General features: G+C 40.0%; 1 protein-coding gene across 1 annotated transcript; it reads left to right on the forward strand.

Annotated features, from left to right (window-relative positions):
• Window positions 1–689: 689 nt before the first annotated feature.
• Window positions 690–12,441, forward strand: slc17a8 (solute carrier family 17 member 8; the record flags this gene model as incomplete). The annotated part of the gene is made up of 12 exons (XM_080438059.1): window positions 690–790; window positions 2,309–2,561; window positions 3,215–3,333; window positions 5,170–5,284; window positions 5,462–5,549; window positions 6,442–6,528; window positions 7,492–7,625; window positions 9,014–9,163; window positions 9,594–9,726; window positions 9,965–10,075; window positions 10,751–10,878; window positions 12,163–12,441. The coding sequence occupies 12 exons, from the start codon at window positions 690–692 to the stop codon at window positions 12,439–12,441; spliced, it is 1,698 nt and encodes a 565-aa protein (XP_080294185.1).
• Window positions 12,442–12,839: the final 398 nt, after the last annotated feature.

Raw genomic sequence — 12,839 nt, forward strand, 5'->3', positions numbered from 1 at the left:
AATGCAACTGGTTGAGCTCGTCAATATTTAATAATTCATCCTCTGGGCTGGTTTCAGATTAACCTAACCGGTTGTAGGGGTGGTGCTGGAGAGATGATGATGGTTAAACTAAGGGGCTGGGCTCCAAGTCCCCCCATCTATGCCCTTCCTCACCAGGAATAGATGAGCTATGAGATGGAGAGGAGAGCGGTCAATTCAATTCAGCTGCAAGAAAAAGTTTATAACACCCACAGACACTAAAAGCTGGAATCTACACTTTCTTTCCTTTGGTTCACATTTTGGAGTCTTTCCACTGGATCCTATAGGGAGGTGACACAAGCTCCACCTCCAGGCTCTACCTGCATGGTTCCTTTGACACAGAGGAATACTGATACAATTGACCGTTAACACCATCTGCATCTACACCCTGCTCAGCTCATCTTCCTCCTCACCTCCTCCTGACAGAGTCCTTCAGTCGCAGCATAGGGGAGTGCAGAGAAGAAGCCCAACTCACATCTGAGGGACCCCTCGGCACAACTGAAAGGCGGAGCCAGCCCCCCCGGTGCCTAAAGCTCAGGAAGGATGAGTTACAGCATCTAGTGGATTTTTTTCCTCTTCTCCTTTTCTTTCTCAGAGCAAAGCGTTGCCAGTAAGGTAGAAAGACACTGTTGTGATTTAAAGAGCAGAAGAAAGCAGAGTAGAAGGCGACAATGCCTTTTGGAGGGTTAGCAGGGCTGAAGGAGAAGGTGCTAAAGCCTGGAAAGGAGGCGGCGAAGAACACAGTTGGAGACTCTCTAGGAAACCTGCAAAGGTGAGTTTGTTTTGATATGGGAGTGGAAGGAGCACATACACTGTAGAGTCCTGAGTGTTCATTTAATTCTGACAACGTTACACATTGATAAATTAACACTTTGTATACAGGCTTGGTGTGAATATAGTTTCAGTCTCACTTTCAAATACTGATGAATATCTGAACCTGATATTTTGTAGAAATGGACGCAGAGCTCCCTTTAAACAATTCACTGTTTATCATTCCATTCATAATTTGTCATTATAACTGCAGCAGATCTATATACTGTATAAGAAAGAATGCCACACTTAAGAGAGCTCAAACATTAGCTGCCAGAGGGACCTGGAGAGCCTTGTAGCAAGCACATTAAGCTCAATGTGTTCTGTTCTCAGAGATCCTGAAGATAAATAAATATTTGATTTCTTTTGCTTGCCAGTGATGTAATCTCAGAATGTATTTTAAGACACTGATCCATATTTCATATCTGATACATATTTCAATACGGAAGGTAGTATATGGAGCCTGCACACATTGTTGTCATTAGAGAGATAAATCACTAAGTAGACAATTTCCTGTTAAGTGATATTTTTCATATTTCAAGTGAGTCTACAGTATGTGCCATGCACATTAATGAGGAAAATAGAATTGATATTTCAGTGAAAATCTGATGTGCAATATACAATATAAATTAAACACAGGAGATTAGTAAACTAAACCATGTTTTTTTATATATATATTTAACACAATTATGTCTGATCCATTCAGTGCAATACATTGAAATGTTTCACAAATACATCTAACAGGGACATTAATAATGGAAGAAAAATAAAGAGAGGTTATGTCTTTAACCATTAGAACTAATTAGTAGGCTATAATCCATATTACTGTATCTTGGTACACACATCCGTTACATTATTTATCAGGCAATTAATTATATCCTAATAGTTATCAGTTTTGTTGCCTGACACTGAGAAGTTATGCCATAGCAAAGATTGCGTTTTGATATTATTGACAAAAATGCCACAACACAGACGTGTTTCACAAGAACATTATTATTGATACAGGCTCACACACTGAAAAATTTACATTGAAGCTCTTTGGATGCAAAAATAGTCCTTACTGGATTGTTGATGATGGTCTGAGGACCAAAAGTCCACTCTCTGTGTCACTTTATTTCACCATGTCACGTTTTGCTCTTTTGTAAGTAAAGGACTTTTTTTTGCATCTAAGAGCCTCAATGTTCATCTTTCAGTGTGCGAGCCCTTTTGTTTTCTGAACTCATGTGTCGATCTGATGCACACAGATGAAAGCATCCATGAATGCTGAGGGATGAGGGTGGAGAAAATCTCTTAGTAATGGAACAGGTGTGCACATGCAGAGAAAAAACGTAAAGATAGATGTGCTGCAACCTTTAGGTTCCTTAAAGCACATACTGTCGAATGCAAGGTCAATCATTTTCAGTGCCAAGACAACATATTATCACCCAAATCACAATATCTTATTCCCTCAGTGTGATCGTTTGTCATATTTCCACTGTAGGAACATAGATGGTTCGAATGTCGAGGAGGAGAACTTTGAACTGAACGAGGATGGGCAACCCGTGGCAGCCCCACCCCGAAAAGTCCCCTTGTTTGACTGTGGCTGTGGGGGCCTGCCCAAGCGGTACATCATTGCTATGCTCAGTGGCCTGGGTTTCTGCATTTCTTTTGGCATACGTTGTAACCTAGGTGTTGCTATTGTGGAGATGGTGAACAACAATACTGTCTATATCAATGGAACTCCAGTCCTGCAGGTAGGCTTCAGTCAAGGATTAATTAATACTAGATTTGACTCGTGAGTTGTTGGGACTGTGCTTTGCACACATATTCTTATTATAAATACAATTGATCCTAATGATTGTCTTTAATAGATTATAACAGGATATAATAGCCAATTGACAAGTTAATAATCCCATTGAAAGTTCAGTACGGTATGCTATACATTGTACATCTGTGATATTAACGGTTTGATGTGGTTTGAGGATTAATGAACCTTCAGGTAACACTTTCTATGAAGCCCAACATTAAAAAAACATAAACATAAACATTTGTTATGATTATTGTTATAATGCATTATGACTTCTTATAACTATAATTATACAGTGTTATAATCTGATTATAATGAATTATAAGTAATAATAATAATGAACTTTATTTGTATAGCACATGAAATGCAGCTCAAAGTGCTTTACAGAGCAAGAATAAGATTGACAGAAAAAGACAAAATAATTAACAATAAAGCAAAAGCATAAAGCAACATTAAAACAACACAGAGATGAAAATAAATCAACTAAATTATGCTCATAATGCAGTCGTGTTTCATAGAAAGTATTACCAAATTTACTCACTCACTCACTCACACTCCCGCAGACATGTTGTCTGAATGGTTTTCCTCCATCCCAACCAGATGGCCCAGTTCAACTGGAACCCAGAGACAGTGGGGCTGATCCATGGCTCATTCTTCTGGGGTTACATTGTCACTCAGATTCCTGGAGGTTTCATCTCCAACAAGCTGGCTGCCAACAGGTGACACACACTTCTGACGGCTTCATTTTTTACAAAACAGAGTAGGATACTGTTGATGCTACAGGTGTGAATCTCTTTCCATGTATTTAGGATGAATGTGAGATGAATACATGTGAGACTTATTTTAGAAGCAGTGCTACACACAGCCACATTCATCATCATCACCTTTATTTAGGAGTACAGTTGAGGGGCAAGCCCTAATTTTCAATGTAGCCGAGGCCGAGGATACAATGTCATTACAGATTGACAAGGAATGTGAATCAGTGTACAATTACAAAATAAACAACTTAAAAAGTACATAAAACAAGTAAACAAAAACAAAATAACTTAAATAAAACAGGTGCAATCACGGTTAAAAGTGTTAAGGACCATTGCTCTGAGCTCATTTTAAAGACTTTTGAAGCTCATTCCAGGAAGCTGACAGAGAAAGCTGCCTTGCCCAGCTCTGTCTGAGCATGAGGAGCCTTGAGCATTAAACAATCTCATTACGAGAGGTGTGACTGAACTATGGATACAGATATATGGGATGTGAGAGGAGTGCGTCCTCAACTCGTGTGGTTAAAGGGTTAAAACCGTGTGGTGTGGTGCTGGTGAGCAGTGCTGATGGTACCGATACGAGTCCTGTAATAAAAGCTTCGCAGGAAAAGAGGACACGCCACTGACAGAGTTAATAATGAAAGATCCTGCCTCTGATTTCTGCCTGAAACACCAGCCACTGGAATATTACAAGTGTCACTTACACACCGTTTTGGAAAAAGAGCAGGACGGGGAAGGGGGGTGCATATGAGGGAAATGGAAAAGGAGCTACGAGAAGCTGGCCGTGAAACAGAAATGTGGGATCCAGTGGAATCATCTTTATCTCGGCCGATCAAAAGCACAAGCATGAGATCTGTCTAATTATAAGGTTGACTGCCTCGTGCCTCGCACTGCAGCCATTTTGAGCTACTGTCTGGCAATATGGGACACAAAAACACATCCAGCTCTAGGAGATTGCAGCAGTGCAGACATACTGTGGTTTTGTTCTCAATATCACACAGGTTATAAGGTCTGACAATATAGTTTGGTAGTGAAACAATAGTGAAAAGGAAGCAAATTGTGCAAGAATTGTGCATAGTCAAATCATATGGCTGTGTTCCAGTCCAAGTTTGTTTTGCCAATTTTTGGCACCCACTGGACACATTCGCAAACAGTGACATACAGGCTAGTCTTGCAGATCGTCGAAGATCTCGCTTACCGCTACAATTCTTTGTCGCCAGGGTCTTTTATACAATGCAGAGCCAAAAGCATTTTAACTTAGACCCATAGGGGGTGCCATACATGTCACTGTTTGTTTCAGAAACATAATTATTTTATTTACAAATCTTCAGGTACACATGATCTCGTCATGTGACAATGAGCGTTGATCGTCAAACAGCTTTTTGATATTCCATACTGCCTGTAATAATTTGTCAAGAAACGGCATATATCATGGACGCAATATCCAATCAACCCCAAATTCGAATGGCATGTTGAGATGCCTCTATGGAGTGCACCTCCAAACTTTCACATCTGACCATATTTTGCCCCAACATGCCAAATGTTGAACCATACTATATATCAAAGACAAATGTTGAACCATACTATATATCAAAGACTATTTCCCCCTCAGTTTCCTGGTGGCTGCAACCCAAAACTTACACAGCCCCGGGTAGGCCAGCCAGCCTGGCGGAGATATGCACTGTTAACAATAGTTTTGCACTTGAGCTTTGCAGGGCTCAGCTAATAAGATTAAAGTTGTTTATGAACGTGTTCCTCTTCTCATTTGTGTGATCACACAACCATGCTGTATCTCTACAGAGTGTTTGGTGCAGCCATTGTCCTGACGTCAATTCTGAATATGTTCATCCCATCAGCAGCAAGAGTGCACTACGGTTGTGTGATGTTTGTCCGCATCCTGCAGGGTTTAGTGGAGGTAAGAAGGTGCACACATTCACAGTGTTTTCACTCCATTGCCGCTGCATCATTACAACTCCATTCCACCTTTCCAAAGATTTCAATGGTTAAACTTCTTGTGCAAATGAACCTGCATGTGCTCTTAGACCAATTTGTTAACCTTTGAGTAAATCTTTTATGTCCTTCTCCCTGATAGGGTGTCACCTATCCTGCATGCCATGGGATGTGGGCAAAATGGGCACCGCCTCTAGAACGGAGTCGACTGGCCACAACCTCATTTTGTGGTGGGTCAAGTATCAGCTGGTCTCTTTAGAAATAATAACAACATTGTAAAGACACCTGAAGCATTCTCAGTGTGTCAAACATTTTTGGACAAACACCATAACAAAATCATGGATGATTGGAGATGCTAGAGCCCTTTCTCTTTCTTTGTTTTTAGCACAAGAACTTACTGATTCAAATGGACTTTCCTAGCTGGAAAAGGTTAAAATGAGGGACTATTAGACTTAGACTTCAGATAAACAAAAACAATATCATGAATATAATCACAGACTATGTCTTTGGGCGTGTCTTTGTTTGTTTGTTTGTTTGTTTTGCTGATGCTGCCCATGCTGTCATTGCTACCTGAAATTAAAATAGCCATCCTCCACACACATTACAACTGGTACCATGGCAACCTATACTATCAAAAGCCTCTTGACATTGTCTCTGAATGAAGACTGCATCTGCTCTGTGAAAGCACTTGTCTCCTATTCACCTGCAGTAAATACAGTGTCACTCTTACGCTCTATTCAAAACAAATTTGTTTATTAATACGTCAGATAATAGAAAATACATTAAAAACACCCTCAATGTCCCTATCATGGACAGTTGAAATTGTGCATTTTCAAAACATTTATTCATTTAGACTACATTTTCCTTTAGGATACATGGTTATTGTATGGCACATTATGTTGTATATGCTGTTGAGTATTGAATGTTAATTCAGAGTACAGGGCCATGCAAACTACATGAAGTTAAAGTTTGTTTTATATTTCAAATGAACAATGGCAAACACAAACAAGTCAAGTTGCATATCATTTACCTTTTCAACCGAATAATCAATCATAATTAAATACATGAAATGTTGGCATGAAAGCGGTACAAATTTTGACTTTTGACACTTTCTGGTTCCAGGATCTTATGCAGGAGCAGTGATTGCCATGCCTTTAGCAGGTATTATGGTACAGTCTGTTGGATGGCCTTCTGTCTTCTACATCTATGGTAAGTTTAATCACTTAGGCAAGGCAAGGAAATTCAAGGCACAGTTATTTGTATAGCACATTTCAACAACAAGCCAAGGCAATTCAATGTGCTTTACATATAGAACATTGAGCAAAATACTATAACAGGACATTTGAATTCAGTAAAATTCAAATGTTGAATCTTAAGCCCTGTTATATACTTAATCTTACCACAAATGGTAAAAATAGCCCACAAGCCCCATACACGTTGTGTCGTTATTGTGGCGTTGTAGATCTACTACTCTTGCTATTTTTTTAATTGTGAAAATGTGAAAATGTTAGAACATTTTGCTGACTAACATTTTCACCTTCCACATAATGAAGTGTCCAGCATAGGGACACCAGGGTGAAAGTTACATTTTGAAATGAACCAAGTTATGTATAACATGTAGACTAATTGGTTTTTTTTGTACTGTGTATCAGGGAACAAATAAGAGTACACTGTAGGATGTTGGGTGTTGAGCAACTGGCCATTGAATACACTAGATGTCACTTTAGTGACATAAAGAACTGTTGTAATATCATTAGAGGGACTTATGGGACATTGCTGCCCGGCACCTGTGCTTAGCACTAAGTGACGACTGAATTGCTTTTGAACTTCATTAAAATGATTAGTACTCGCATAATCTCATTCTTTGCAGTGCCTGTGTCTGACTGCGGTCATTCTCAGGAGATCTTATCTCATGATTAATTGATGTAAATGAACATTTTCCTGTCTGGGCCCTGTGACTAATACTTTGTTCATATTGTTTTAATAATTAAAATTCTTGTGGTTCAGAGAAGGTCTGGACCCATTTTAATGAATCCACTTTACCACAGCCTGCTCTGTAATGCGTGACAAAGCCTTCGGTATCACGATAGCTATCCATACATCCACAGTAATTAATTTAGCATATTATTTACTTATTTTCGTTTACTTTCTTAATGTTGCTTTTATCAAAAGGTGTTTTTGGGATGATATGGTATATCTTCTGGCTGTTGCTGGCATATGGAAGCCCTGCTGACCACCCTACCATCTCTGATGAGGAAAGGAAATACATAGAGGCCGCCATTGGAGACCAACTGAGTGCCATTGCGGTGTGTACAATAAAATAATAATAATGCCTTATTCAAATGCGGATCATTTCATGCCATTATAACATGTTTTGGGGTGATAAATGAAATAATTTGCATGCACATGCTCCTTGTTACCTTTAGATATTTGTTCAAGCACGCGGACACACACACGCAAGCATGTGCACGCACACACACACGCACACACACACACACACGCATGCACATGCGTTCTGGCTGGCATGGTAGCAGACATAACTAGAAAATATTGTTCCTGAAGAAACAATGTGGGCTCGCTTAGAGACAAAAAATAATATAAAAAGTACAAATTCAGTCAGGGTCCCAGGCAGTGCTCTATTTGACTTGGTATCTCTGACTGTGTTGTACGTGAGATTGTAGACTTGGCTCCGGTTGATCACCTGTTTCCATTCTCCTAATTGTCATCAGTTACGCCCCTGCTTGGTGCTAGGTGTATTGTGTGTGTGTGTGTGTGTGTGTGTGTGTGTGTGTGTGTGTGTGTGTGTGTGTGTGTGTGTGTGTGTGTGTGTGTCACTACTATATAAAATATACTTAAATTGCCATAGTAAAAGTACTCACATCTTCCAAAGATTGTCAAGCCTTCTCCAAAATAGCAGATCTGCAAGCTCACAACGCATCACAGTGGCTGCGGTTACATATACTGTATATACTGTACATAGACGTTACATACGTCTATTTATTTAAGAAAGTTTAAACGTATCTTGGAGAATACCGCAGTATCTTCAGCTAAGCTCTAAACACATGGTTAGAAAAGCCGTTGAGAGTCAAATAAAGGTGTTTAATAAATAGATATAATACATATAATTATAAATAATGAATATAATAAATACATTTTCAGGTGAGTCACCCATTTCATCCAATCAGGAGAAAGAACCTCTAAGTGAAAGTATGTAGGAGTAGTTAGGTGCCAAAGTTTTGTGGAGAATAATAAAGAAATAATGTAGAACATCAATAGTGTGCTCGCTGCTACTGCAGCGAGCCCACAATGATTAGAGAGACTTTCCCAATGCTACAAGGTCACACATTCAATCCATAGTCAGTGTGTCCCGTTGAAGTGTCCTTGAGCAAGACTTTGAACCTCCACCCAGCACCCGCCTACACTGTGAGTCACTCTGGAAAAGGGTGTCAGACAAATACCTGAAACGTGAATCGAATTACACACATGCGCACGCACGCACGCACGCACGCACGCACGCACGCACGCACGCACGCACGCACGCACGCACGCACGCACGCACGCACGCACACACACACACCCCCACACACACACACACACACACACACAGAGACATACAAATACACACATATACGCATACAAACATAGCCAGAGCTTTGGGAGTGCTTCAAACAGTTCCGGTTCTCTCCCTCAACAGAAATACAAGACTCCATGGCGACGTTTCTTTACCTCCATGCCTGTGTATGCCATCATCGTGGCCAACTTCTGCCGCAGCTGGACCTTCTACCTGCTCCTCATCAGCCAGCCAGCATATTTCGAAGAAGTCTTCGGCCTCCCCATCGAAAAGGTTGGCCTCACTCTTGTAGTGCAGTGCTTCTCAAATCTTGTAATGTCAAGGACCCCCAAATGAATATGTATTTGGCCGCAGACCCCCATCTGAAAATATTTGTGCCAAGGACCCCGATACAAGATTTATGTTGTTCAAATATTTGTAAAATTATGTTTCAAACATTTTCAAGATTTGGGGAAAATAGCAGATCTACAAGCTCGCAACGTATCGCAACGCGTTGTGAGCGTGTAGATCGGCTATTTTCAAATAGCCAATGTACTGTATATAGGGTTTAAGTGGTTAAACTGATTTTGATGCTATATTAACTCATCCCACTTTGAGAACCACTGTAATGTAGTGCACCTGTTGCACAGACACCTAAATACAACGTGTGAACACAAAAGTGCCGATCCCACATTCATTTACCAATGTGTCCCCCTCCCTGTAGGTGGGGTTTCTGTCTGCCGTGCCCCACTTGGTGATGACCCTCGTCGTGCCATTTGGAGGACAGCTGGCAGACTACTTGCGTACAAACAAAATTATGTCTACAACGAATGTGCGGAAAATCATGAACTGTGGAGGTATGTGAACGTAATATAAATGTAAGCCCAAGTAAAACAACGAGATTTTGATGTTCCATACACGTATGAATGTGGTTACAATAGATTTAAACAATAGATAGCATAAAACATGGAAAAAATTTGATAGTTGAGCAATAAGCATGATATTTGTATTTGAGTGTAAATGTTCATTGCTTGATTCCAAAATAGAGTGATCCTTTTAGTGACTTTGATATTGTCTAACCCTGTTTTCCCACAGGCTTTGGTATGGAGGCTACTCTGCTTTTGGTGGTTGGGTTCTCTCATACACGTGGGGTGGCCATCACCTTCCTGGTTCTGGCTGTCGGCTTCAGTGGATTCGCCATCTCAGGTATAATACCTTGGTTTTTGTATATATGTGTATGAATGGTATCATCAAGTATGGTGACTCTAAATCCTCAGTATTAGTGTAGAAATGTGACATGGTCTGATTGAATGTACAGATTATTAAGGTGCACATTGTAAGCTTTCAAAAAAAATTAATCAAGAAGCTGTGTCACAGCAAGTATTTGCTGATGTGTAAAATTGTTATTTGTATATTGAGTGGATTCTTCAACATATACATTTGTATAATAAGAAAATAAATACATTACAAACTATTTCATTTACAGTATTTACGCAATTTCATGTTTGCCTACTTACAGCACATTCTATTAGACCCTGTCACAAATGTTAATAATACAGTAATAACACTGAGTATTTTACTGTGTAAGATAAAGTTTGAACTGCACTATATTTAAACTCCTAGGCAGCTATATACTCTTTCTTCTCCAAAAGCATCTAATCATCTTAGATGTTTTGGCTGGCTTTTTGAAGTATAGTTGAAAGAGAATTGTATACTACTTCTCCATTGGGTGTGATTCAATATAGATTCATTGGTCTGATACGCCTTCAGAAGGGCATCATTACTGAATACATTATAGCCTGTTGCAAGGCAACTAAAAAGACAAGGTCACAAGAAACTTTCTTTTTTTCCAGACTGATTGCTCACTCACTGTATTCACAGGTTTCAATGTCAATCATCTGGATATTGCTCCACGTTATGCCAGCATCTTGATGGGTATCTCCAATGGTGTAGGAACACTGTCTGGAATGGTGTGCCCACTGATTGTTGGAGCCCTTACCAAGCACAAGGTATAGCATGATACAACAAACACTATTTTAGATCCACTGAAAAGCCCTATAGTGATTTTTGTGTACACATGGCCTTTTCTCTAGCGCCAACCTTAAGGCCGGATTATACTTGCCACATCCCTGTAGCAGAGATTCTGTGGATAGCCGATGCATACGTAATTCTGTTATATAGTACAATTTGAGGTCTGCAGACATGCGCACGTTCCACACAAGCACAATACACTTGACTAAAAGTGTCTCGCAGATACTTTCACTTCTGCCTGCACACTGACACACTTTCATCTCTTCTGACAGTAACAGCACTTTCTTTCCAAGAATTTAAGCATATTGTGTTGTCTTTCATATGACGACTTATACAAATGCCGTGGTTGTCCTCACGCAACCTCTTCTCAAACAGAGCGACCATGTTTTTGTGCCACTGTACTTGTACATTACGTGCGTAAAGTACATGCGATCGTAAAATCTGAGGGGCATGCAGATGTCTGCATGTACATGAGCTGGAAATGGAATTACATCATGATGCCATCATTCCCTCGTGGCCATGTGCTACAAATTCTAATTTGCATTTCCAATGCAGTGTCTCAAAATCGAATAGGCAGATTGCCATGAAACGTAGTGCTTTCATGCTCCCCAGAGGATGAACCCTAACCATTTGAGTGACCCCATGACATTTCCTTAAGTTTTAGTTTACAACCAGCAAAACCCACAAGGGACAAGGGACTGATATAGGTATCAACCCCTTAAACTGTCAGTACACACTAAAAATAATAACAAGCTTAAAACACACAGCTAAATTCATGTCCCCTCAATGTATTTATACAAACAGTGACGGTGTACAATTCAACCTCCCAGCAGTTATCATTCAACCCAACAGTGTATTCGCCCATACAGAAGTTCTGCTCAATCGAGGGACTTTTGACCCTAAAGGGCCGTCCACACCAAGAACTATAACTATAACTATAAATATATGGCCGAGATCACATCACAACTATAATGACAACGGTGGTGAACGATATAGTTATAGTTATTCGTTTGGTGTTAATTGGATGTTATTGTCTCCTTAAAGTTTCCCTTTAAACTACACAGACGTTGTATATGTAATATCACATGCCCGAGAGGCTGTAGTGTTAACATCGTAAATGTTATACATTCTCATTAAAGTATGACATACAGTATGTCATGAGGCAGCATAAGTACATCTGTTATCTGTTATGCGTCAGTAAACATTAACAGGTTTGCCTTTGACAGTAGACTCATTGACTGCAATTCTTCTCCCCAATGCAGACCCGTCTGGAGTGGCAGAATGTGTTTGTGATTGCCTCCATGGTGCATTATTCAGGGGTCATCTTCTATGCTATCTTTGCATCGGGAGAGGAACAGGAATGGGCAGACCCTGAAAGAACAAGCGAGGATAAATGTGGAATCCTTGACGAGGATGAGCTGGCTGAAGAATCAGCAATCGGCAGTGAGAGCATCTTGGCACAATCAAAGTCTTACGGAACGGCGGACAATTCTTCTGGCCAGCGTTGTGCGAATGGGAATTACCAGGACCAGTACCAGTGATAAGGCCTACAGGGCCAAGAACTTCCCCTTCACACAAACCTAGAGTTATGGCTGAAGGGTTAAAATGTACACCTGTGGAACTGTCAGAGACCATCTGAGAAGAGAACAGCGGTCATGAATTATTTTATAGAGTTTTGTCTGTTCATTAATGTTAATGTGATTACTTGATGCAGAATGGGTCTGTTCAGCCAGACATTCAGAATTCAGAATGACATGCAAGAAGTAAACAACTTGAGAACGAATGGGAAAATGAAGTTGATTATGACCAAGTCACTTTTTCAAAAGGTCCACTATCCCTAACCTACATTGAGATTGTTCAACAGAGAAATATGATCAGAAGAATGATTGATAAAACCAACGTCCCAAGAAAGATGTACAATGAACATTGTTTACCAAGC

The sequence above is a fragment of the Gymnoscopelus braueri genome, assembly GCF_963280865.1.
Source record: "Gymnoscopelus braueri genome assembly, chromosome: 9".
In the NCBI taxonomy this organism is placed as follows: Eukaryota; Metazoa; Chordata; class Actinopteri; order Myctophiformes; family Myctophidae; genus Gymnoscopelus; species Gymnoscopelus braueri.